Genomic DNA, 22,993 nt, shown 5'->3' on the forward strand with positions numbered 1-22,993 from the left:
GCTGGTCATCTCAGCGTGAGCCCCATCCATTCCTTTCTAGAGTCTCTAAATCACTAAAATTAATTGATTAAATGTCGATTTATATTAAAAGACACATTTTTATTTCCTTTACCCTCTCATTTAAATGATGACAGGAGAGTAACAGTCTTTAAACTTCTTATACAATCAAAACAGATTCTGCGTTTTTGTCCAGAGATCATAATTTTTCGACAGTCCCTAATTTATCTAAGGTACGTGTGTCCTCCCGGAAGTGATCGTGTTCACTCGTGAATCAGCTGATCACACACGCTAAATTAAGCTCGTAGTGAAAGATTTTGGTGTGTGAATATAGTTGTTAACTAGCCCGCGCGCTGTGTTATTGATCAGATTCGCGCTGGGTCTCGCGCTCTGTAATGGTACAGTGAGGGGAGGGTGAGTCTGAGCGGGTCTCTGTAGCTGTGGGAGCCGCTGTGTTCTGCTGTGTTCCGCTGTGTTCGGGCTAGCTGTGCTAACAGCAGCTCTCAGTGAGCTGCAGCAGCTGCAGGAGGGCTCGGGGTGAGTCTCACTACATCTCTCTTTTACTCACAGTTATTTAGTATTTAGTGTTTGGTTATTTATTCGAGTGAGGAAACTGTTCTCTGGTCTTCTTTATTTGTTCATTAATATGATTTTTACCGCTCCTCTACAGCTGTGAGTTTATGTCTCAGCAAGGTGCCTGTCTCTCTTTCTCTCTGTAAGCTTCAGAACATGACAGTTTTAACCCTAATGAACCCATGGTTGCTTACAGCACTTTTTCAGTCATTTTAACTCACAAAGTCCCTAAGTGACACATACTGAACATCCTGTGAACATCACTACAGGACAGTGTGAATCTGGGTTTGTTCACCTGATCTTTATTTACAGAATGTAGGTGTGCTGAGTTAGTGCCAAAGATTAAACTAGCTCCTTTTAAAAGTGTATTTTCCACTTCTACAGCTCTGTTTCAACTATTTAACCATTTAACACTTTAATAAAATTTTTTATGTTCCATATAACTAATTATGACCTGATTTTTTAAACAAAATGTTAAAATATAAGTTTAGAAATTGTTGTTGTTGTTGTTGTTTATGTTCCATCATGATTGTAATCATAATATATTTACTGTGGGGTGGAAGATAAGGCCCTAAAAAAAATATATATATATATATATATATTTTATATTATATATACTACTACAACAAATGAATTATGATTTTTTTTTTTATTGAGTATGATGTGATATGGCACACCTCTAACTGAGATATTAAAAAAATACAAGAATTTTATCAGATTTGTATCAGAAGTAAATGATGCAGAATGTCATGATACTAATAATGCACTCCAAATCTTTCCATATATCCAGGATTAAAGTAAAGTAAATGAAACTGGACAGATATAATCTGTCTCTAGTAGATATACATTTCTGGAAAAAAATAAGAGACCACTTGAAAATGATGAGTTTCTTTGATTTCACCAAATTGAAAACCTCTGGAATATAATCATGAGAAAGATGGATGATCACAAGCCATCTAACTAAGCTGAACTGCTTGAACATTTGCACCAGGAGTGGCATAAAGTAATCCAAAATCAGTGTGTAAGACTGATGGAGGATGTTGTAGAAAAGAAAATGAAAGGTGGGCTACCCCCACCTCTCTTCCGGGGTACAACTCCCCTGCAAGCTAAAATAAACAACTCTTTAAGGAGAACATGCCAAGATTCACGAAAACTGTAATTAAAAACCAGGGATGTTGTTCCACCAAATATTGATTTCTGGACTCTTAAAACTTTATGAATATGAACTTGTTTTCTTTGTATCATTTGAGGCCTGAAAGCTCTGCATCTTTTTTATTTCAGCCATTTCTCATTTTCTGCGAATAAATGCTCTAAATGACAATATTTTGGGATTGGGGAGAAAAGTTGTTCGTAGTTTATAGGATAAAACAACAATGTTAATTTTACTCAAATATATACCTGTAACTAGCAAAATTCAGAGAAACTGGTTCAGAATCTGAAGTGATCTCTTATTTTTTCCAGAGCTGTATAATGGGAAATGAGAACAGTGTGAATTATTTTTTTTCTTTCGCTAAAAACAGTAAAAAAAAAAGTAGTATCCTGAAAATTAGGGGTGGGTGATATAGCACAATATTTCAGGGTATAATATTGTTTACGATATGAACTTTGTATCAATCAATATTCAGAAATGGGTATGGGCTTTTGAGTTAAAATAAGATAAGATACTCCTTTATTAATCCTACAGAGGGGACATTTGTGTTACAGCAGTGCAGAAAGCAGAACTGTCAGGAAATATGCAACAATATCAAATAAAATCTATATATACAATAAATGCAAGAAAACAATACTGAAAATGTTGATCTATGAAAACTAAAATTAGAGGAAACATGGTTCTGTTGCACATAAGCTGACAGCAATTAAATAGTAAATAAATAATAAATAATGGCGCTATTGATTTAAAAGTCCCTTATCTGGCTATTGACACATTTTGCAAGCTTTGATTCTTGCGACAAGAGGTGTTCCTGAGTAAGCATGATTAACAAACTGAAGACATGTCTTCTTCAACTTCATGACGTTTAAAAAAGTTTTGTTTTTTTTACTTGACTAATAGCTTAGCTAAAAGTAGTTTGCTGAGCTATTCACTGTATCAGAAATTTTGACCTAGAATTCTTTCTGTTACAGCATAATGATATGTTATGATTTCACATCTGCCAGGTCTTCTCTTTAGCCATGGATTTTGTAACATTTTTGTCATTTGAAAAGTATTTTTTTTAACCATTAGACAATTAACATTTTTTTGTGTATACTGTTTTGCTAGTACACTACAAAATAAAGCCTTGGGTCAAAAAAAAATCAATGCAGAGGTTTGCAATAAACTTTGAGTTGTGTCAACTTCTTGTAGGATTACATTGACCCAAGTATGGTTAATTAGTTCTTCAGTTATAGTAAAAAGCATTTTTAAATAGCATGAACTTAACAATTGTGACCATCAACAGATATGTTCAGGTAAACTACACAAAAAGTTGCCTTAATTTATATGATTAAGTATGATATGTTATAATAATTATTATATTTAATTGTATTGTAAACTGGTGGAGCCTCTCTACTTCTCCAGAGTGATATCCAACCAAGTGGGTGAGTGAATTCAGATGAATGGAAAAATTAAGTTGTCCAATGCAGATAATTAAGTTACCAGAAAATAAACTTTTCTTTTTTGTGTTTAATGGAAAATATTTAGTCTGGGTTAGTTAGGAAAGTTTGTTAAAACAACACTTCCATTTTTTATGTCACCACAACTCAATAAAACAATAATTATAAAATAAAAATTCTGCCAAATGCATATACCTAATCTTAAAACAGGGTAGGGGTGGGCGTTATGGCTCTAAATTAATATCACGATATTTCATGGTATTTCTGCGATAACGATATACTTGGCGATATAGGAAAACTAATTAAAAAAATAATTAATAAAAATAAAAATAATTAATTAATTTCAGGAATATACTATAAGAGTATAACAGCATAATCATAATGTGGCAAATTAAATAATATAGCATAAAATAATATAATGCAGCAAAAATATTGCAAAATATTTAGTGCATGCATATAAACTGCTAACTAAAACAATTATACAATAAATACACTTAAAGCTTCACAGTAAATAATAGACTACTTTTAAGACAGAACATCTCTATCACAATATGGATTTTTAATATCACGATATTTCTGTGTCACGATATATTGTATACGATATAATATTGCCCACCCCTAAAACAGGGTATTTATTTAATTATCGACTAAAAGCTATCAGAATTCTTTTTTAGAGTGTACTTTCTATAAGTAACACTTATTGGTACATTTCTTTCCAAAGTGTAGTTGAAAGACATGGACATTTGCACGCACTTCTTCATCAGTTGATTGAATCTTGCCTGGGCAAATAGATGCTCTCTGTTTTGGTCAATGTAGCCACTCAGTGTTGAAGAGGTCGCCCTGTATATAATACCTCTCTTCATCTCTCTCTTACCTTGTGTTAATGCTCAGAAATGCAGGACCCTTTTCTCAACAAGACTGACATTGTGGCTTATCAGTGAGGCATGCAAGCATGAGAATAATGAGAGTGTGTCTGCAGGAAAAGACATCTAAATTGTGTTCGTTGGGAAACAAGATGCTAGCGTTTTGTTTCTGTTGATAAATGTTTGCCATTTTACCATTTGTCACTCTTTAAATGTCATGGAAGACTCATTACTGTAATAAAATGCCATCGAAATGTAAACATTTGGGTAAAATGGCAAATCGATTCTAATCAGTATTATTACTAACACAAGTCAGTGTAACACAATTTATTTCAATTTTTTTCTAAATAGCAATTCATGTACATGTTTTAATTTTCTCCTAATATAGAATAAATACTGACTGTCTTTGTCTTTGCATATTTTCTGCTTAGTTCACTGCTGTACTGCCGATCAGCAGCATGGATCCTTTGGGAGCTCGATCTCAGTTTGTAGAAGTCCTCAATCTGACCACCTGGGATCAGCATGAAGGACAGGAGGACGGAGAGGACAAAGGAAAAGTTATTGAGAGAGATGAGGTGGACCACCTGACTGACCAGATCAACTCTCTTCTCTCCCCTTTCCCATTCAGAGAAGATATCAACAAGAAAATTATTCTGTTGTGAGTTCCTGTTTTATTTTTTTTACTTCCACTTTTTGATGTAATGTTAATCTTGCGGTTGGCCTTGTTTTCATTATGAACAAACCAATAGAAAAATAGTGCCAGATTAACCTTTAATGTTAGGATCTATTAAAAGTTACAATTTGTTTTCCTGTTAAGTTGCCATTTTAGAGATACTAGTAGTTTAACCGGACAGTGAAGACATTATATTGTATGAAACTGTTCCGTTTTTGGAATTTATGGTTCAAGGATGTATCAAAGTAATATTGCCTGAATATCACACTGTGGTTAGATCTATACAATGGATTTGCACAAAACCTTTAGCTTGAGTGTAACATAAGTGAATTGTTAGAAACCAATAAAACAAATTTCATGAATTGTAGGTTTTATTTGAATTTAAGAAATGCAATTAGCAGTTCACCATTGACCTTGGTTTCTAAAGCACAGTTTAACTAAAACCATTGCCCCAAGGTTATTTAACACTAGAATGATGATTAAAACTACAATTATTTAAAGCAAACGTAGTTCTCAATCCTCCGCATAACCATTGTGCCAATGGTTATAGTAATGACACACGGGGCGCCTACATGTGTCTAACCTACCAGTGCAGGACTGAGGGGAGGTTAGTTTCATGATTTCTGTTGAGAGGTTCAAAATTTCACTCTTCGTCACCATTTATCTAAACGTACATTTATCAGCTTGTCTGCATTTTCATGTTCAAAATAGGTTATACATCAACCTTAACCCTTAATCTGTCTTTATTTGAGAACTAAAAACAGCCAGCCATAATAGACAGTAAAGTAACCCCAGGTGAATTCTGTTGAGTTTGTCTGTTCACTCTAAGCCTATAGCACATATATATTGTTTTTGCACTACAGAGACTGTATCAGGCGAAACAGCTGCTGGAGAAAAACCAGACAAAACAAGTAATGAATCAATCGATTTAACTTTCTTAAAATGTGACCTTATGTCATTTCAAACAGTAAAATACAAATGTATGTCCTTTTTTTTTTACTGTACTTTTTACTGATTGTTTGACATCACAAATTCAAAGTTCTATCCAGCCCAAACACTGTATACACACATGGAAAAAATACCTACTGCCCTGAATGTAATCTTTATTTTGTTATTTCATGCCTTTTTTATACGTTTACATATATATTTTATATAACATTGAATGGAGTATTAAACCTATTCAAGGACTACATTTTTACGTATGGCCATGCTCACTCTCGATGGGTAGATGGTGTGCTCTCCCCTCATCGCTCCTAGTTTGATGCTCGTGAGTACAGGAGTCTGTTGACTGATTAATCAGAGCTGGGAATCTGGCGCTTTTATCCAAATGTGTTGTCAGTTTATTAACCCCATTACAGGCCAGTCAATTGTCTGCCTGACATTACACCTCTAAATCTTGAGGATTTCTATTCAAGCATTACATGAAAAGCTTTAATGTTTGATTAGGAACATTACTGAAAATCGTCATTGTAGTTCTAATAGAAAGTATTGAAAAATAGTCAAGTAAATCTGCAACTGTCAAAATATAATGAATAAAACCATAAAATAGCTCTTTCTTGAACTTAATTTTAAAATCAGTATAAATCATCGTGTCCAAACCTTTAATTTAATTATGTTTGTCCTGCAGAATTTAGGCTGGTTCCTGTTACTGATCTGGATTTATTAAGTGAAGTAGAGAGAAAACGGGCAGCTTCTCCAAGTGTCCTGTAGTAGATTTTAAAGAGTGTAAATAACTTATTTTACTGCAGAAAAAGTGGGTTTTGTATCACCTAGCCTGTAGCCTGGTCAAGGGATGTTAATAAAAAAATATAAAAAAATAAAACCTCGTAGTGTTTGGAGCAGTGCAAGTAATGAAGGAATGGGTGGGTTCATTGGTTCAGTTAATTTGGTGAGAAAATAAGAAAAGGACAATGTAGTCAAAGACTAGGTTTATTCAATGTTGAGTAAATTATATAAGATAAGATATAAGATACAGTGAGCTGTAAACAGAAACCTTCACCTCTCACCAGCTCTTTTAATGTTTTATTTACCTTTAGCTCTAAACTTTATTGCCTATGGTTCCTGCAGTTTGTAGAGTTGTGGAATTTCTATGCCAGCTTCGTACACTTTACACTTCCACCCCTCCCCTCGCTGCCTCGTACCATGTGAACATAAATCCTCTTTGTTGCACAGCCACATGATAGCATGAGGTCCCTCTGGCTGCTCTTTGAGTGAGATGACTGTTTATGGACGGCTATGTTTTGTGCAACTTATTGCATAGCTTCTGGTTTTAAACAGACAAAAAAACGGGAAAAGGGAAGTTATAAGCTGCTGTTATGACATTACTCTGCTGCATTTCATCACTTAAAAAAAACTAGATCTTTCTTTTAGCTATTGTTTCTATGCAGGGTTTATTGTGTGATTCCATCGAAGATTTATGATTGGTTTCATAATTAATGATTTACATTCTGGTTCCATAAAGAAAATTACAGGTAGAAGAAAATGGGTATTTTATGGCATTGTCCAATCTTAGTATTTTAACAAAGTAGACTTGTAATTATGAATATTTTAATACAATATTGTTAACAAAATTTCCTAGTCCAAGACACCATTACAATATACAATATTTATTAGGCCCAAAATAAATCAAAAATAACTTTTGTCCATAACCAAACAAATAAAAAACAGCCATTTTTCACAGGTTTAAATCTGTATTAAAACCTTTTTTTAATAATTAAATTTGGCAGCCTTTTTTGTCCAAGGTAATGATTTAGTAATATAAGACATAGAAGTTTAAGGTTAAAAAAAACAACAAAAAAACAACACATTTTCGACAGGGCCTAAAGGAGGCCAAAGGAAACTAATGGGATAGAGGAGGAAACAAGGGGAAGAAGGAAATGAGGTTAGAAGTTGTCAGTTTTGTTAGGATAGTAAGTGATCTTTAAAGAGCTCTGTCTTCAGGAGTTTCTTAAAGATAGTGAGGGAATAAATAAATAACATCTAAAGTCTAAAATGAAGTTTGGCAATGCTTAACTTCAATATCCTAGCACATTTACCAACAAAGCATGATACATTTACATCAGCAGTGCCATTTTAATCATACATTTACCTCAGCTGTACAATTTAAGTCATGCATTTATTTAATTTTTTTTATTTCTATATTTTTGGGGGCCAAATATGATATGGGGTCCATCCTTAATATTTAGCCCAATCGTTTCACAGACAAAATTAGTCACTCGCAGATTCTTAAGAAATTATATTGACATATTATCTTTTACTTATTATAACGACTTTTTTTCACTCAAAAATTGCAGCATTATATCCAGTTAAACAGCATCAATGAGATTTTTTTGTAATGAAAGTTTGCTCAGTGTTCTACAAGCACTAATTAAATTAATGATGTGCTACCAGATGTGTATTGTGCATCACAATAAGCACATTTAATACAATATGATCAAGTACTGTGATATTACCCATCATTGCTTGTAATTACATGATTCGTTTTTCAGTTTAGGAAGTGATACGACACCTCCCGTGAGCTGCTGTATCATTTCGTGCATCAAGCAGAAGTCCAGATGTGTAGTCTTTAGAATGATGACAGACAATCCTTTCATGTCATATGATTGAGTTCCTCTTTAACTACTGAAGGCACACACGGCTAAACAAACCGGATGAACTAGATTAATTCTTTATCTGAACCGGATTTATTCTGTTTCTGATAATTTGATCTGTCAATGTGAAGCTGAAGTTAAGAAATCCTTTTGTTTTGTTCTCTTTCTTTCTTTTGCACTTGCTTTATTGTTTATTTAATATCATTGTTAATATCTAGGGTGTTTTCACACCTGTAGTTCATTTCTATGGTCCGAATCAGTTGATGAGTTTGTTTATTTGGAGCGTTTTCTCCCTCTGTTTGGTTTGGTTTCACACAGGCATAAACCTTAACATACCGAAATGCTCACCAATAAACCACGCGAGCAGGCTGTGTCCTCTGATTAGTCAGAGCTGTCTGGTGTGGGAGTAAATATAGATATAGGAAAAAAGTAATTATAGAAGATTTTATGTTCCAATACGTATATTTGTGCTGTAACACAAATATACGTCAAACACAGTGTTTGGACATGCAGCACAGATGTAAACATAGTAAACTGCGTCACACGGTTGTGAGAAGTGACAGACGGCGCGTGCATAGACACAGCGTTTGTTCATAGCTGTGGTAATTAGCATTATCTGGCTAATATATCAGTTTAAACTGTGCCTTATCAGCAGTTTAGCACAAATAAATAGACTATATTTAATAGATGGGTCGGATCGAGACCGGATAATGTTCTCACCATAAGTACCGCTCCAGAGTTCGTTTGAGACCAGACTGAGACCACCTACTCTAAGTGGTCTCAGTCCGGTTCTTTTGATCCAAACCGCGAGTGCGATTACAGTTTTCACACCTTCTTAATCGAATCGCACTAAAGTAACAAATGTACCAGAGTTCATTTTAACCCGAGCAAATAATGCTGGTGTGAAAACGCTCCTAAATTCCTTGGTTTGCCCTGATTTGATGATATTTGGGTTCTTGTTCCAGTAACATGAGCGTTTAAAGTAAAGCTTAAAGGAGAACTCTGGTGTAAAATAGACTTTTGGTGAAGTAAAACATGCTAGAGTACTATCCATTTCTGAATAGCCCTGTTCCACTCTCCATCAGCTTTCCAAGATCCAGTCATTTTATGCTTTTTTGCCCAGCGCTCTTTACAATGTGTGCTTTAGGGCATCCACTTGCCCCTGCAGATAAATCGCTTTTTATAGCGTTTTTTAGGCTCAAAGTAGCTCCACACCTCATTGAGGCTATCAATCTCCACTGTTCTGATCATTACTTTACTTTAAGATAAAGGTGCCCAACGATTAGGCTAGGCTACGGGATGTAAACAGAGGTTTTTAATATACTTCTTGTGCACTTTTAAAGTTAGAAATGCCTCATTTTAAATGTCAGAGCTCTCTGGATTCCACCAATGAGGTGTGGAGCTACTTTGAGCCTGGAGAACGGTGTAAAAAGCAAATTATCTGTAGGGGCAATTGGAGTGGATGCCCCAAAGCACACGTTGTAAAGAGCGCTGGGCAAAAGGCACAAAATTGCTGGATCTTGGAAAGCTGTGGGAGAACGGAGGTGGGCTATTCAACAAAGGATGGTACTCTATCATGTTTTACTACACCAAAAGTCAAATTTACACCAGAGTTCTCCTTTAAGTAGAGATTAAAATATTTTATTGTGCTGTTTTAAATTTTTTTGCACTTGCTTGACTCAATTCCTTGGGTTCCCCTGATTTTAGAATTTTTGTTGTGGTATTTTGTTCTGTCAAATTAAAGCATGATTACCTTTGGCTTTCTCTGATATGCTACTATATATGCTTATCATTCCAGCAATGGGGACGTGGCTCTATTGAACTGCACTGCTATTGTGAACACAAGCAACGAAACACTAACGGACAAGAACCCCATCTCGGACAGCATTCACAGAAATGCTGGCCCTGAGCTCAAGGATGAGCTACTCAAACTGAAAGGTAGGGGGCGCCACTGATACAGGAGACTGGTGCAGCAAGACACAGAAAAACTGCCATGCCTCGTCTGGTTGTTTGTTCACTTGTTTTCAGTGTGGTATGTGTGAAAAGTGTAACATGTCCTGGTTTCATAGGATCGCGTTTGTGTTGTTACAGGCTGCAGGACGGGGGAAGCGAAAATAACGGAAGGTTTCAATCTGGCTGCGCGCTTCATCATTCATACAGTCGGCCCCAAGTACAAAGCCAAGTATCGCACAGCTGCCGAGAGCTCCTTATACAGCTGCTATAGAAAAGTCATGCAGCTCGCCATGTAAGCACGTCCGATTACATCACCTAATGGGAGATTAGCTCAGAACAGACTTCTTTTACTCACTGTTATTGCGAATACTGCAGTCTCCATGGGAACATTAGGATAAACTTGATAAACTTTCCAATAAGAAAACACAGCCTGTTCCCTTATCACCTCTTTGCATGTCAGAAACCAGCACCCTGCGCTGATATCAAGTGTTAAAATTGGTTTGCAGTATTTGAGAATTGGAGAATGTGCCTGATTTTTAGCTTTAGACTACAGTCAGGATTCCAGTGCTTGTCCATTAATCCCCTGAGGCCAGAGCTTTATGTAACTTTTTAATAAGCAATTTGGGTGTGACTTCGGGAGCTGTTAATTACATTAAGCCTAGTTCACACAAAGTGTGTCTTCATCAAAGACACTCATGTCTGCAAGTTCTGCTGCTCTATAGAGAACTGTTTCAGCTGATCAGAGTCATTCCTCCAGGGTAATTCACTCACTCCTCTTATGAGAGATAGAACATCTGCGAATTGGAGTCTGATGCTTCCTGTGTTCACGTGTGTCTTTCCAGGGAGCATGCCATGGTCTCTGTGGGTTTCTGTGTGATCAGCACCACAAAGAGAGGATATCCACTGGAAGACGCTACTCACATAGCCTTCAGTAAATCTCTTTTACAATATCTATACACTGTATTACAGCATAGAGATTAGTGATGTGTTAACTAGGGATGCACTAAATATTTGGCAGAAGAAATTATGTCTTGAAATTACAACCAAAATCGTAATCATGCATAATCAATCAATTCAGTAGGCCTGTCATAATAACTGTTTTTTAGAGTTTTGTTTCACATTGAAACCTCTGGAATATAATCAAGAGGAAGATGGATGATCACAAGCCATCAAACCAAGCTGAACTGCTTTAATTTTTGCACCAGGAGTTGCATAAAGTTATCGCAAAGTTAAAGCAGTGTGTAAGGTCTGAAAGCTCTGGATTTTTTTTTTGTTATTTCAGTAATTTCTCATTTTCTGCAAATAAATGCTCTAAATGACAATATTATAATTTGAAATTTTGGAGAAATGTTGTCCGTAGTTTTTTTTATAATACAACAACAATGTTCATTTTACTCAAACATATACCTATAAAAAGCAAAATCAGAGAAACTGATTTCAGAAATTCAGAAAGTGGTGTTTTTTCCAGAGCTGTATTGTACCAAAAATGATTGTGATAAACAATATTTGTCATTATGTCATATAATGCAATATATTATTACATTTTATTAAATTATATTATATTATATTATATTATATTATATTATATTATATTATATTATATTATATTATATTATATTATACATTTACACCCTTTTAGGAGCAATACAATTTTGGAATATAAATGACCCTAACCCTAAATAAATAAAACCCACTTAAAAAAAATACTGACTCCTTTATATTAGCCTGCTCTCCTTGCTAAAAAACCATGACCATTTATTGTTCAACAAGTCAATAGTGTAATTATTGGACCAGGGCTAGCGTTCAGTCTCTCATTACACTAAGGTGTATGTTTACTGGCTGTTTTCTAGCTGAAAGTATTTATATAAGCTGTAGTCACAGGGCTGCTGTAATGTTGGGTAGCTAACTCATAAAGGTAGCTAACTTAGCCTTGGCATTAGCATTTGTTTACCAAAAAAGCAAAAAAAAGTAGCACTGCTGAGGTAAATGTATGATGAACATTGCACTGCTGTCATGACTAAATGTCTATTCTTTTGAATACAAGACAAAAATACACATAGATTATTTCATGTATTCCATGGTTAAAAACCTGAACTGAAAAATCTTGTTGGGTATTGAGCCTTCAGACAAATGTTTTAATTTTGTGTGGTTCCAGTTTCAGCCAAATCATTCATTTTAGTGCATCTCTACTAGGGATGTAACGGTACATGTATTTTTTGTAAACAGTCATGTTACGGGGGTCACGCTTCGGTACTCGCAAACGCACAGAGAATACATGGTGCAGGCAGTCTGTAGGAGATTGTTGAATGTATGATGAACGTAACCCGGAAAGTTTAGCTGTAGTACTGTTGCTATTAGCCACTTGCTACTGACTTAGCCTGCGATGAAGTTTAGCTCTGAGCACATGGGCGACTGGAAGGGTCCGGCACTCGTGCTCGCTCTCAGACTCTCATTCTCTCTGTCTGTCTTCATCTCACTCTCTCACTCTCTCTCTCTCTCTCTCTCTCTCTCTCTCTCTCTCTCTTTTACTCTCTCTCTTTCTTTCTCTCTCTCTTTAAGATTTAAGTCATTGACCCCACTAATATAATTTATTTTTAATAGTCTAATGCTGATATTTCTTAAAAAGAACGCAAACACAGTATTGCATCCAGTATTATAAAGTAATGAAGCTCCATTGTTATGAAGTTAATAAAGGAGAATGCCCAGCCTCTTTTTCCACCAACCCTATCGAAAAACGTACTGAACCGTGGGGTTTATACTGAGGTGTGAACCGAACCGTGAATTTTCTGTACCGTTGCACCCCTAATCTGTACTGTTATCTAATTAAGTTCTAGATTTAACATCCTAAATTAAGTCGTAGCTCATTATGTTCTTGCTTTTGACAGGGACTGTTCGCAGGTTTCTGGAGAACCATGGAGAAAGCATAGAATCTGTGGTGTTTGCAGTGTCGGACACTGAGGAGGTTTGTTTAGTTTTTTGTTTGTTTTTTTTTGTAAATCAGCTGTTGCGTATGGGCAGTCCTCTAGCTCGTTCCATGTGTCTTCATTTTGTGCTAACTCTCAGATTTTTTCTGATTTTATTTCAAGCTTGTTCTTTTTGTGTTTGTGTGAAACAGAACAGAATGGGTTTGTTTGCACTGAGAGCCATTTACAGAGCTGATTTTAGACATTTTCTACATTTGAGATATTGCTTAAGGGCCTGCGCTGATTGCTGATTGAGTCGTTTGAGTCGATTGAGTCTGAGCACACTCAAGATTAGAATTGATATATTCCAGCTGAAGGTGAAGTTTTGATCAAACATGAAAGCAAGTCATTTTGCATTCTGATTTTTTTTTTTTTTTTTTTTTTTTTTTTACTGCAGTGAATGTTTTAGACTTTAGATGTGTGTTTGTGTGATTGATGATGAAGCGATAGACGCTGGGCTCTGCTGATTGTGATTGTTTGTGTTTCTGAATGCCATGTGTTACCCAGGCAGTGTACAGAAAGTTGCTGCCGCTATATTTCCCACGCTCAAGGGAGGAGGAAGGAGCCAGCCTGCCGCTTCTCCCTGCAGACATCGGGAACGCAGAGGGTGAGCCGGTGGTACCCGAGAGGCAGATCCGCATCACTGAGAAGCCCGGCATCCTGGAGGGTGAGCTCAGTACACAACTTCACATTAGATTACTGCAAAGTAGTTTATGCATAACAGGATCTGTGGTCAGAGAGACCCATTCACAGTGATGTTTTACTTATCCACAACTTTAAAATATATGCATAAATGAAAAGTCATACTTAGTGGTATAAAAATGTGGGTACCCCTGATAAAGAACACAGTGATATTTGAGAACTGAAATGAAGTTTATAGGATGTACAGAAAGTCTGTAATCAAAAATGAAAATCTGTAGTCTTTAATCAAAATTAGGCAGGTGCATAAATTTGGACGCCCTTGTCGTTTTGTTGATTTGAAACATTTTAGCACTAATTATTAGAAAATAACATTTGTTTGGTAAGCTCATTCACCCTTGACCTAGATACACAGGTAAATCCAATTATAAGAAAGGGTTAAGGTGGCCAAGTGCAAGTTTTTCTCCTCTTTGCATTTTCTCTGAAGCAAACACAACTCTCATATGACCTGAAAACAAAGACTGATCAAACATCATGGTTTAGAGGAAGAATACAAAAAGGTAAAAGGAAAATCTCACTAACAATGACCCTAAACACTGCTCAAAATCTACTAAAACATTCATGCAGAGGAACAAGTACAACGTTCTGGAATGATCATCTCAGTCCCCAGACCTGAATATTAATAAAAATCTGTGGTGTGATTTAAAGTGGGCTGTTCGTGCTCAGAAACCATCAAATCTGACTGAACTAGAGATGTTTTTGCAAAGAAGGATGGTCCAAAATACCTTCAACCAGAAGCCAGACTCTCATTGAATGCTATAGGAAGTGTTTGGAGGCTGGTATTTCTGTTAAAGGAGGATCTACTAAATACTGATGTATGTTTTTCTGTTGGAGTGCCCAAATTTATGCACCTGCCTAATTTTGTTTAAATGACTATTTCACACTTTCTGTAAAACCTATAAACTTCATTTCACTTTTCTAATATCACTGTGTTCATCCGCTATATGATAGATTTAACTGAACTTGCTGATCTGAACAACCAATGATTTATAAAGAAAAATCATGAAAATTATCAGGGGTGACCAAATTTCTTCATATCACTGTATATAGATGGTTATACTATAAAAGCAACACTATACACAATCAATCCACACACTATACACTCAGCATTTTACCTATACTCACATTAGAGAAGCCAAATGGACATTTATGTGGAGGACTTAAATAAGCACTGAAGAGGTTTAAGTCCATATCCCAATGCCAGTCACTGGAGAAAACTCACACAGACACAGAGAAAACATGTAAACTTCACCTAGAACGGACTTGAACTTAAGACCCCAGCGCTGACAGAAGAACATGCGATCAACCAAGCCATCATGTCTTCTTAAAAATTTGCCTTCTTGTTTGCTCCCAACGAGCATCAAGACTCTGCTATTAATCACTGTTCAGTTTTGGTTTTATGAGAAAAGAGAGGGAAAGGGAACAACTAGAGAAACAAATAGAGGACAAAGAAAAGAATAAGAAAGCCCAATAAGATGAGAGGAAAATTCTGCTCATATTTCTGCATGCTGCATGGCACCTGGCATCAGGCTTCTGTTGACAGCACACTGTCCTTCTGTCCCTAATACTAAAACTCTAGGATTACCTAACAAGTCTGATGATTGTCAAAATTGATTTGCATAAATGTTTACATGTTGCAACAAATAGTGAAAATGTGCTCAGACTTTGGAATATGATCTTTTTTCAGTGCCATTTGACAACCAACTCCAAGGAAAAAAATCAGTCAGAAGTCATCAATGTGGCTTATGTAACTGGTAGACTAATGTTTTTCTTTAAGGATTCTAGAGAACGAACTGCTAAACCGGAATTCCAAGACATCCATCATTAGTCATGTTCATTGTTTCCATCTTTGCATCAGCAGATTTGAAAAACAGCCTTTCTCCAGAGGAAAGATGATTTTCATGGGAAAATGCTTTGGGTTCAGTGAGGAATACGGTGTAGTGTATCTCTCAGTAGAATGGAAATCCTTAGTGTGTTCCTGTAATGCAATAAGAATAAGACAGGCTGACAGTTATGGTGGAGCACATTTGGGTGAGCCTAATCGTTAAATGAGCCATTTCTTTCTTGTGGGCCATTCATCTTTTGCCCTGTGAGTGCTGAGAGATATTCCCAGGAGCCTTCTACAGCTGGCAAGTTATCCTCAGGCCCTCAAAGCCACAACAGGTGCAGTAACAGCAAGCATACTCTGATATAAAACTGCGCCGCAGTTGCAATACTTGGCTAGAGTGCGTGTTTTTCTTTTGCTGGTGTGTCGTTGCTTCAGTGTCGATAAGCTCACATGGGTATGTTTATTTGCTAGTGAGGGTTTGGCCACTTATGTTTGTTTGCCAGCCATTATTTCAGTCCCAGATTCTGTGGCCTGCGGTCCAGCTGTGTGGAGGTGATCACCCCTCCATTGAGCTATCAATCCAACTCAAACAAACTGCGCATCAGCCGGTCCCAATGTAAATAAACATGCACTGCGTCCCTGCCCGCAACCCATGGCTTTAGTGCAGGATATGGGAGGACAGCTCAAGGTCTCCGCGTGGAATTGTCCGCTGTTACTGCGGCCATGCTCAGTCAAAGAGAATCCAGGCTCTGGAGCCTCTGAAGTGGATGAAAAGGACCGTGTGGTGCAGTTTTTAGAAAAAACAAAATCTGATTCTTCATTAATATGAGGGAAGTTCTTTCGCCAAAAATAACCTTCCAGAGACATGTGTGTCTAATTTGGTCCTGATGTCACTCAAGCTGTTTTTTGTAGTTAGTGTTTAGCCAAAGCTGTGTTCTATCCTTGCTGTAAATTGCTGCAATTGTGCTGGTTACCTTTTTTTAGCAGGATCTTTTTTTCATAGAGGAAAGTGTGCTTTCTTCTTTTCTCAACCATTACTGATTTCTGATGTTTCCACTGCAGATTTTCATCAGTGTAATCATGGAATTGAAGACAGCAGAGTGCTCAGACATTCTCCATTAAGTGCACTCAGATATGGTTGGAGAGTTGCCACAGAGCACCACAATTTGGAACGCTAGCTTGGGATTCAAATAACAGTAGATTGTAGAATATTATTTGCCAGTCCACCTGGCCCAACATTATACACACACACTGGCTCTCTGGTTGTTCTACTGGAGGCTGACAGTGTTTAAGTGTACCAGTTCTGGTTTTCCCAACCTGGCAAGTTCTTTCCACTGAACAATGTGAGTGTGAGAAATCTCAGATTTCCATTGAAACATATTGCAGGTTAGGAATGTTATTGTGGTTCTGTGAACTCTGTGTACTGAAAACTTGAACCAAAAAAAAGTCCTATAGGCCTTTTTTATTTAGATGAGGAATTACCAACCCTGCCCAGTAACATGCAACTGTTCTGCAGATTACAATTGCATCCAAAATAAAACACCCGCAATTAGGCCAGCCACAATATTTTTCATCATGCAATATATGTACACAACATCAATGATCCAAACATGTTACGATATGATATATTAATAATGCGATCTGTTCATCAGTGATTGGGTTACAAATAAATTGGTCGCTAAAACAAAAGAATAAAACATCTTGTTTAACTACTCTAGCAGGCTCTATGAATATCGAGTAAGAGACAAAATATCATTAACTTACTACAAACTAACTGTAAATCTCCTTCTCGCATGACTCCAACATGATTCTAGCTTATTGTTGCTTTATTGTCACTGCTTAGTTTGGCTTACTGTCCCCCATTAGGGGGTAGCAACTTTTACTTATGGTTATAATAATACATAAGTATAACAGACCCAACTAATCAATTATAAACTTAGTTGCCAGCTATTTTAATAATCAATTTGCATCCCTACACTAAACACCCTGTACATCAGATGTCACTAATAGGCGGACCGTGGTCTGGGTCCGGACCCAGAGGTTGTCCAATCCGGACCCAAACCGATAAACTACTGAGAAGGATTTAATTCTGACTGTGTTCATTTAAAGCGGCGGAATGTTTATTGTCTTTATGGTTATACATGCTTTGCAGGCGAAGCAGGCGGTGAGAAGTCGGAGAATAAAGCGAGAAAAGCTAATACAGATGGTGCGCACCAGAAAAAGGAATAAAATACTACCTTTATGTAACCGAGTGTTGTTACTTGGAGGAATTAAAGAGAAACAACCATTCCACTTTACTCCACCTGATCAGAACTGCTCAGCAAGAACAAAAAAAAAATCCCTCGCTGGCAGGCGCGCTCTCTCTACTCCCAAAACAACTCTACCTCAAAACTAAGGCAACCCCCAGGGGACAAAAAGCATTTGCAACATCCCCCATCAGTTTTATCCACAACATAATAAAGTCTGATACAGTAATATAATATAAAATAAAGCTGCTGTTTAAAAAAAAAAAGCTGATATTTTGGCCAAGTTCAGCAAACATTTCTCCATACATTGTATGATTTGTCATTCATGTAATTATCATGATGTAACGCGGGACCAGACGGGAGGCGGACCTAAAAGCGGGTAAGACAGACTTTAATGAATAATAAGTAAACAAACAAACAAACAGGGGAATAACGAATATATATATATATATATACATAAACAAACAGGGAGAACAAACAAAGAGCTAAACTAAACAGATAAGTACAAACCAAGGTAAGGGAATATGTACAAAGGATAAATACATGAATATATACAAATAAACAAAGAAACAAACAGGCAAGAAATGTGACTAGAAATATACAAGAAATACATAGAGCGTGACGAAACCGTGAACAAACTATAGTAAACGTGGCGAGACAAACGACAGAGGAAGGTGCAAAAGCCGACCGAGACAAGGTGGCAGACGAGGGCTATTTATAGTAACATAAAACACACTATAATTAGAAACACCTGGGGAAGGGGCGGAGCTACAAATGAGAAACACATGGTGGAAATCTACTGACAGGAGACACAGAGAGGCACAGGTCACGTGGGGAAGACACACAGAGACATGAGACAGGGCTAAGACGTGACACATGACAGTTAAGTGCAAATCTAATATAAATAAAATCAAATAGAATAAATACAGCATTTTGAAACAAATAACATACAGATTCACATTAATAGACTCGATAAGTTCAGGGTGTTTCCATTTATTTTATGATAGGTTAATAAAGTAATTATTGTGACAGGCCTATTTAAAACAATAAATATTGTTGAAATATACTAGTATGTGTAATTTGTTTTGTCTTTCAGTTGTTGATATAAAACACTGACAGAACTACTATATACTATACTTCTTCAGTATACAGTGTATATAATACTGAATCATAACGCAAGTTAAAAATGGCAATGGTCCGGACCTTGGCCTGGCGAATATTTCTCTGACTGTACTGAACTGAATTCTAATTAAATACCCCTGCTGTACATCATAAGATGAAAGAAGACCACAACTTTTTTGTTCAGTTGTACAGTCTAGAGGTGGGCTTGTCAAGAAGAAGGGTCTCTTCATGCTGATCACAGAGACAGATAAATAACTAAATGCTACGTTTAAAAAAAAAAATGTCAGCAGTTAAGCCCAACAGGAAGCATCAAGCATCCTGCCTGTCTCAAAACACTGACTACAAATATAAAGCCCTTTTCACACATGCACAGTAATCCAGAAATTTCCACACTTGTGGTATGTGGGACTGCAGCTGTCCATATTAGCTGTACTGAGCTCTACCTAGTTGTTATTCATGGGAAATGTCTATCCTCTGGTACAAAATTCTGCCTGAACTACATAAAATATTTCTTGTGGCGAGAACAAATTTAACACTGAAAAGCTCTAGATCTAGATCAGGGGTGTCCAAACTTTTTTGTTGGGGGCCAGAAGAAGAAATATTTGAAGTCACGGGCCAAAGACTCTATAATAAAACAAATAATGAAATATACCACTTTAAATAATACATTTTCCTGATTACTTTCATTTACACACTATTTTACTTGACTTACTATCTTTATCTTTGACAGTGTTGTGTAAACTAAGATTTTTCAAATTGATGTTTAATTTCATGATGTCTCTTAATATTAAACTCCTTAATTACGGCAACTTTTAGACTCATTTGCCCTTTTTCTGCGCTACAACTGAACACTCTCTCTGCTTTTAGACTCTTTGGCCCGTTTTTCTGCGCTAGAAATGTGCGCTCTCTCCGCTTTCAGACTCTTTGGCCCGTTTTTTTTTGCGCTACAAATGCGCACTCTCTCCGCTTTTAGACTCTTTGGCCCGTTTTTCTGCGCTAAAACTGCACACCCTCTCCACTTTTAGACTCTTTGGCCCGTTTTTCTGCGCTAAAACTGCACACCCTCTCCACTTTTAGACTCTTTGGCCCGTTTCAAACTTTGAATCTCACATTATAAAAACCAGCTTAACAGCGAGCCAACTTTCATTCTATTTCTAAAATACCTCGCGGGCCGCTCCAAAAAAGGAAACGGGCCGCAAATGGCCCACGGGCCGTAGGTTGGACACCCCTGATCTAGATAATATCTGGACCTGATTTAGAATACTAATTTGAAAGAAACATAAAGCATCTTTCACATTAGAGCTTCTTCTGACATTCCTTCAGGAGCTGTATGAGTGAATGCCTGAATGAAATGTTCAGATCAGTTATACCGGACATTACCCAGACCCAGTGTGTATAATATTCACAGTAGGCATGTTGGCAGGTCTCATGCAATTGCAAATCCAAGAACTAAATGTTATTTCCAAGGACTTTTTGCATCATGCTGTGGCTCCTGCATACGCTACACAGGCTCCGCCCCCTGCCTAAACCATGAAGAAGTACAATATTCTCTAATGGGAATGTGTCAGACACAGAAAATCACTGGCTAAATGCTACAGTGTATCACAAAAGTGAGTACACCCCTCACATTTCTGCAGATATTTAAGTATATATTTTCATGGGACAACACTGACAAAATGACACTTTGACACAATGAAAAGTAGTCTGTGTACAGCTTATTTAACAATGTAAATTTATTCTTCCCTCAAAATAACCCAATATACAGCAACTATTGTCTAAACCACTGGCAACAAAAGTAAGTACACTCCTTAGTGAAAGTGTCAATATTTTGTGTGGACACCATTATTTTCCAGAACTGCCTTAACTCTCCTCGGCATGGAGTTTACCAGAGCTTCACAGGTTGCCACTGGAATGCTTTTCCACTCCTCCATGACAACATGACAGAGCTGGCAGATATTCAAGACTTTGCTCTCCTCCTCCTTCCACTTGAGGATGTTCCAAATCATGCTCACAGTATATATTTTGTTGAGTTTGTGTGTCCTTCAATACAATTAACTCCCCAACACCTGCTGCACTCATGCAGCCCCAGACCATGGCATTCCCATCACCATGCTTGACTGTAGGCATGACGCACTTATCTTTGTACTCCTCACCTGGTTGCATCCACACACGCAACACTTGGTCTCATCAGACCATAGGACATGGTTCCAGTAATCCATGTCCTTTGTTGACATGTCTTCAGCAAACTGTTTGTGGGCTTTCTTGTGTACAGACTTAAGAAGAGGCTACTTCTGGGGTGACGGCCACGCAGACCAATTTGATGTAGTGTGCGGCTTATGGTCTGAGCACTGTCAGTCTGACACCCCACCTCTTTAATCTCTGCAGCAATGCTGACAGCACTCCTGATTTTGTCAGTGTTCTCCAATGAAAAGGTGTACTTAAATATCTGCAGGAATGTGAGGGGTGAGTTCACTTTTGTGATACACTGTACATGTCTGAAGAGACAACTTCCAATTAACATTTGGACCAGATTCCTTAAGCATTTTCAAGATCTCAAAGATAAGTTTCTTTGAGGAAAAACATCAGCAGGACCAGTAGTGGATTAAGGTGATCGGGGCCCCCCATTTCAAACATACACATAAAAATAATACTATTTATATTAATGAACTCAATCAATTAGAACTCACTTAAAAATAGAGTGAGTGAGAGTCTGACAGTCTGAATCACGGTGACATAGGTCCATAGGTAGCATGCTAGATTAGCGTTATTGTTAACCGGGCACGCGGTAAACGGTGCAAGCAGCCATGAGCACACTCACACAGATAAACAGACATTATTCCCATCATTAATACAGTCTCTGACTGAAGCACAAAGCTGGGCGGGGCGGGGAAGGGCAGCGTGGTTGGGTGTAAATTAATTAATAAAAAAAAAATGTGGCCAATCAGTGGGCCTACAGTAGCCTTTGTGTTCTGCCCCTGGTCAGGACATACTCACAATGCATCACTTACTCACTCATTTTTCAATTGGTCATGTCCATATTGGAATCCTGATGATAATTTGTCTCTGATTGGTAGAGAGCAGAACAGACAATGTGTGACATCACAAGTTCTTGGTAGGAGAGTCATAAGACTGTGAAGATGGCCATTGTTAATAACCTCTACAAAGCTTTAAAAATCCAGTATATTTTTGAGGCATTAAAACAAATTCACACTGCCTCTAGTGGTTGGGAGGTGTTACATTGTGACATTAACCAATCCGTTGCCATTGTCTGTTTTTTTCTGTCTGCTCGAAGGAGATGAAATATTGTATTTGTTTTTTTCAGACAATTCAGAGGATGAATCTCTGGAGTCAGGACTGGGGCTGGTGGGCAACCATGCATTCGCACGCATGGAGGGAGATGTGGATAAGCAGCGGAAGCTCATTCTGCAGGGTCAGCTCTCTGAAGCAGCTCAGCAGAAACAACACCAGAGGAAGTAAGAACTTGCACACCCCTTTCTGTAGCATCTTGGAGAAGTGCGCACACACCTCAAAATCAGGTTCTTCCTACAGAAGAAGGAAATAAACATTAAAACTTCTCTTGGATCATTTTTGTTGGTCCGTTAATCACGAAATACAACCTTATTTATTTTTACATTATGTCAAAAAGTGAAGAAACTCCCCTGTAAAAAGCTTTTCACAATGATCTTTACCTCAAAAGCTGAAATACACTGACATGCCAAAAGTCATGGGACATAGTGTTACATTATGGGATGTTTGGGAGTGCCAACAACTTTAGTTGTTATGAGGTGTTATCTAGTGAGTGCAGCTGAACTCTGGCCAGCATGCTCATGGCAAGACAATATGAAATATGAGTTAGAGTGGAGCTAGGTTCTATCTCTGTTTCTAGGTTGTGTGGTT

General features: G+C 37.2%; 1 protein-coding gene across 1 annotated transcript in view; it reads left to right on the plus strand.

Moving 5' to 3' along the window:
- The first annotated feature begins 248 nt into the window (after nt 1-248).
- The window catches only part of gdap2 (ganglioside induced differentiation associated protein 2), a 49,421-nt gene continuing 26,676 nt past the window's right edge, over nt 249-22,993 (plus strand). Inside the window, exons 1-8 of the mRNA XM_007255608.3 lie at nt 249-534; nt 4,454-4,680; nt 10,084-10,223; nt 10,377-10,530; nt 11,081-11,169; nt 13,124-13,200; nt 13,709-13,868; nt 22,419-22,569. Coding sequence (XP_007255670.2) covers nt 4,481-4,680; nt 10,084-10,223; nt 10,377-10,530; nt 11,081-11,169; nt 13,124-13,200; nt 13,709-13,868; nt 22,419-22,569 — 971 coding nt within the window. The 5' untranslated portion in view covers nt 249-534; nt 4,454-4,480. The remainder of the gene's footprint in view (nt 535-4,453; nt 4,681-10,083; nt 10,224-10,376; nt 10,531-11,080; nt 11,170-13,123; nt 13,201-13,708; nt 13,869-22,418; nt 22,570-22,993) is intronic.

This window comes from Astyanax mexicanus, chromosome 11 (assembly GCF_023375975.1).
Source record: "Astyanax mexicanus isolate ESR-SI-001 chromosome 11, AstMex3_surface, whole genome shotgun sequence".
In the NCBI taxonomy this organism is placed as follows: domain Eukaryota; kingdom Metazoa; phylum Chordata; class Actinopteri; order Characiformes; family Acestrorhamphidae; genus Astyanax; species Astyanax mexicanus.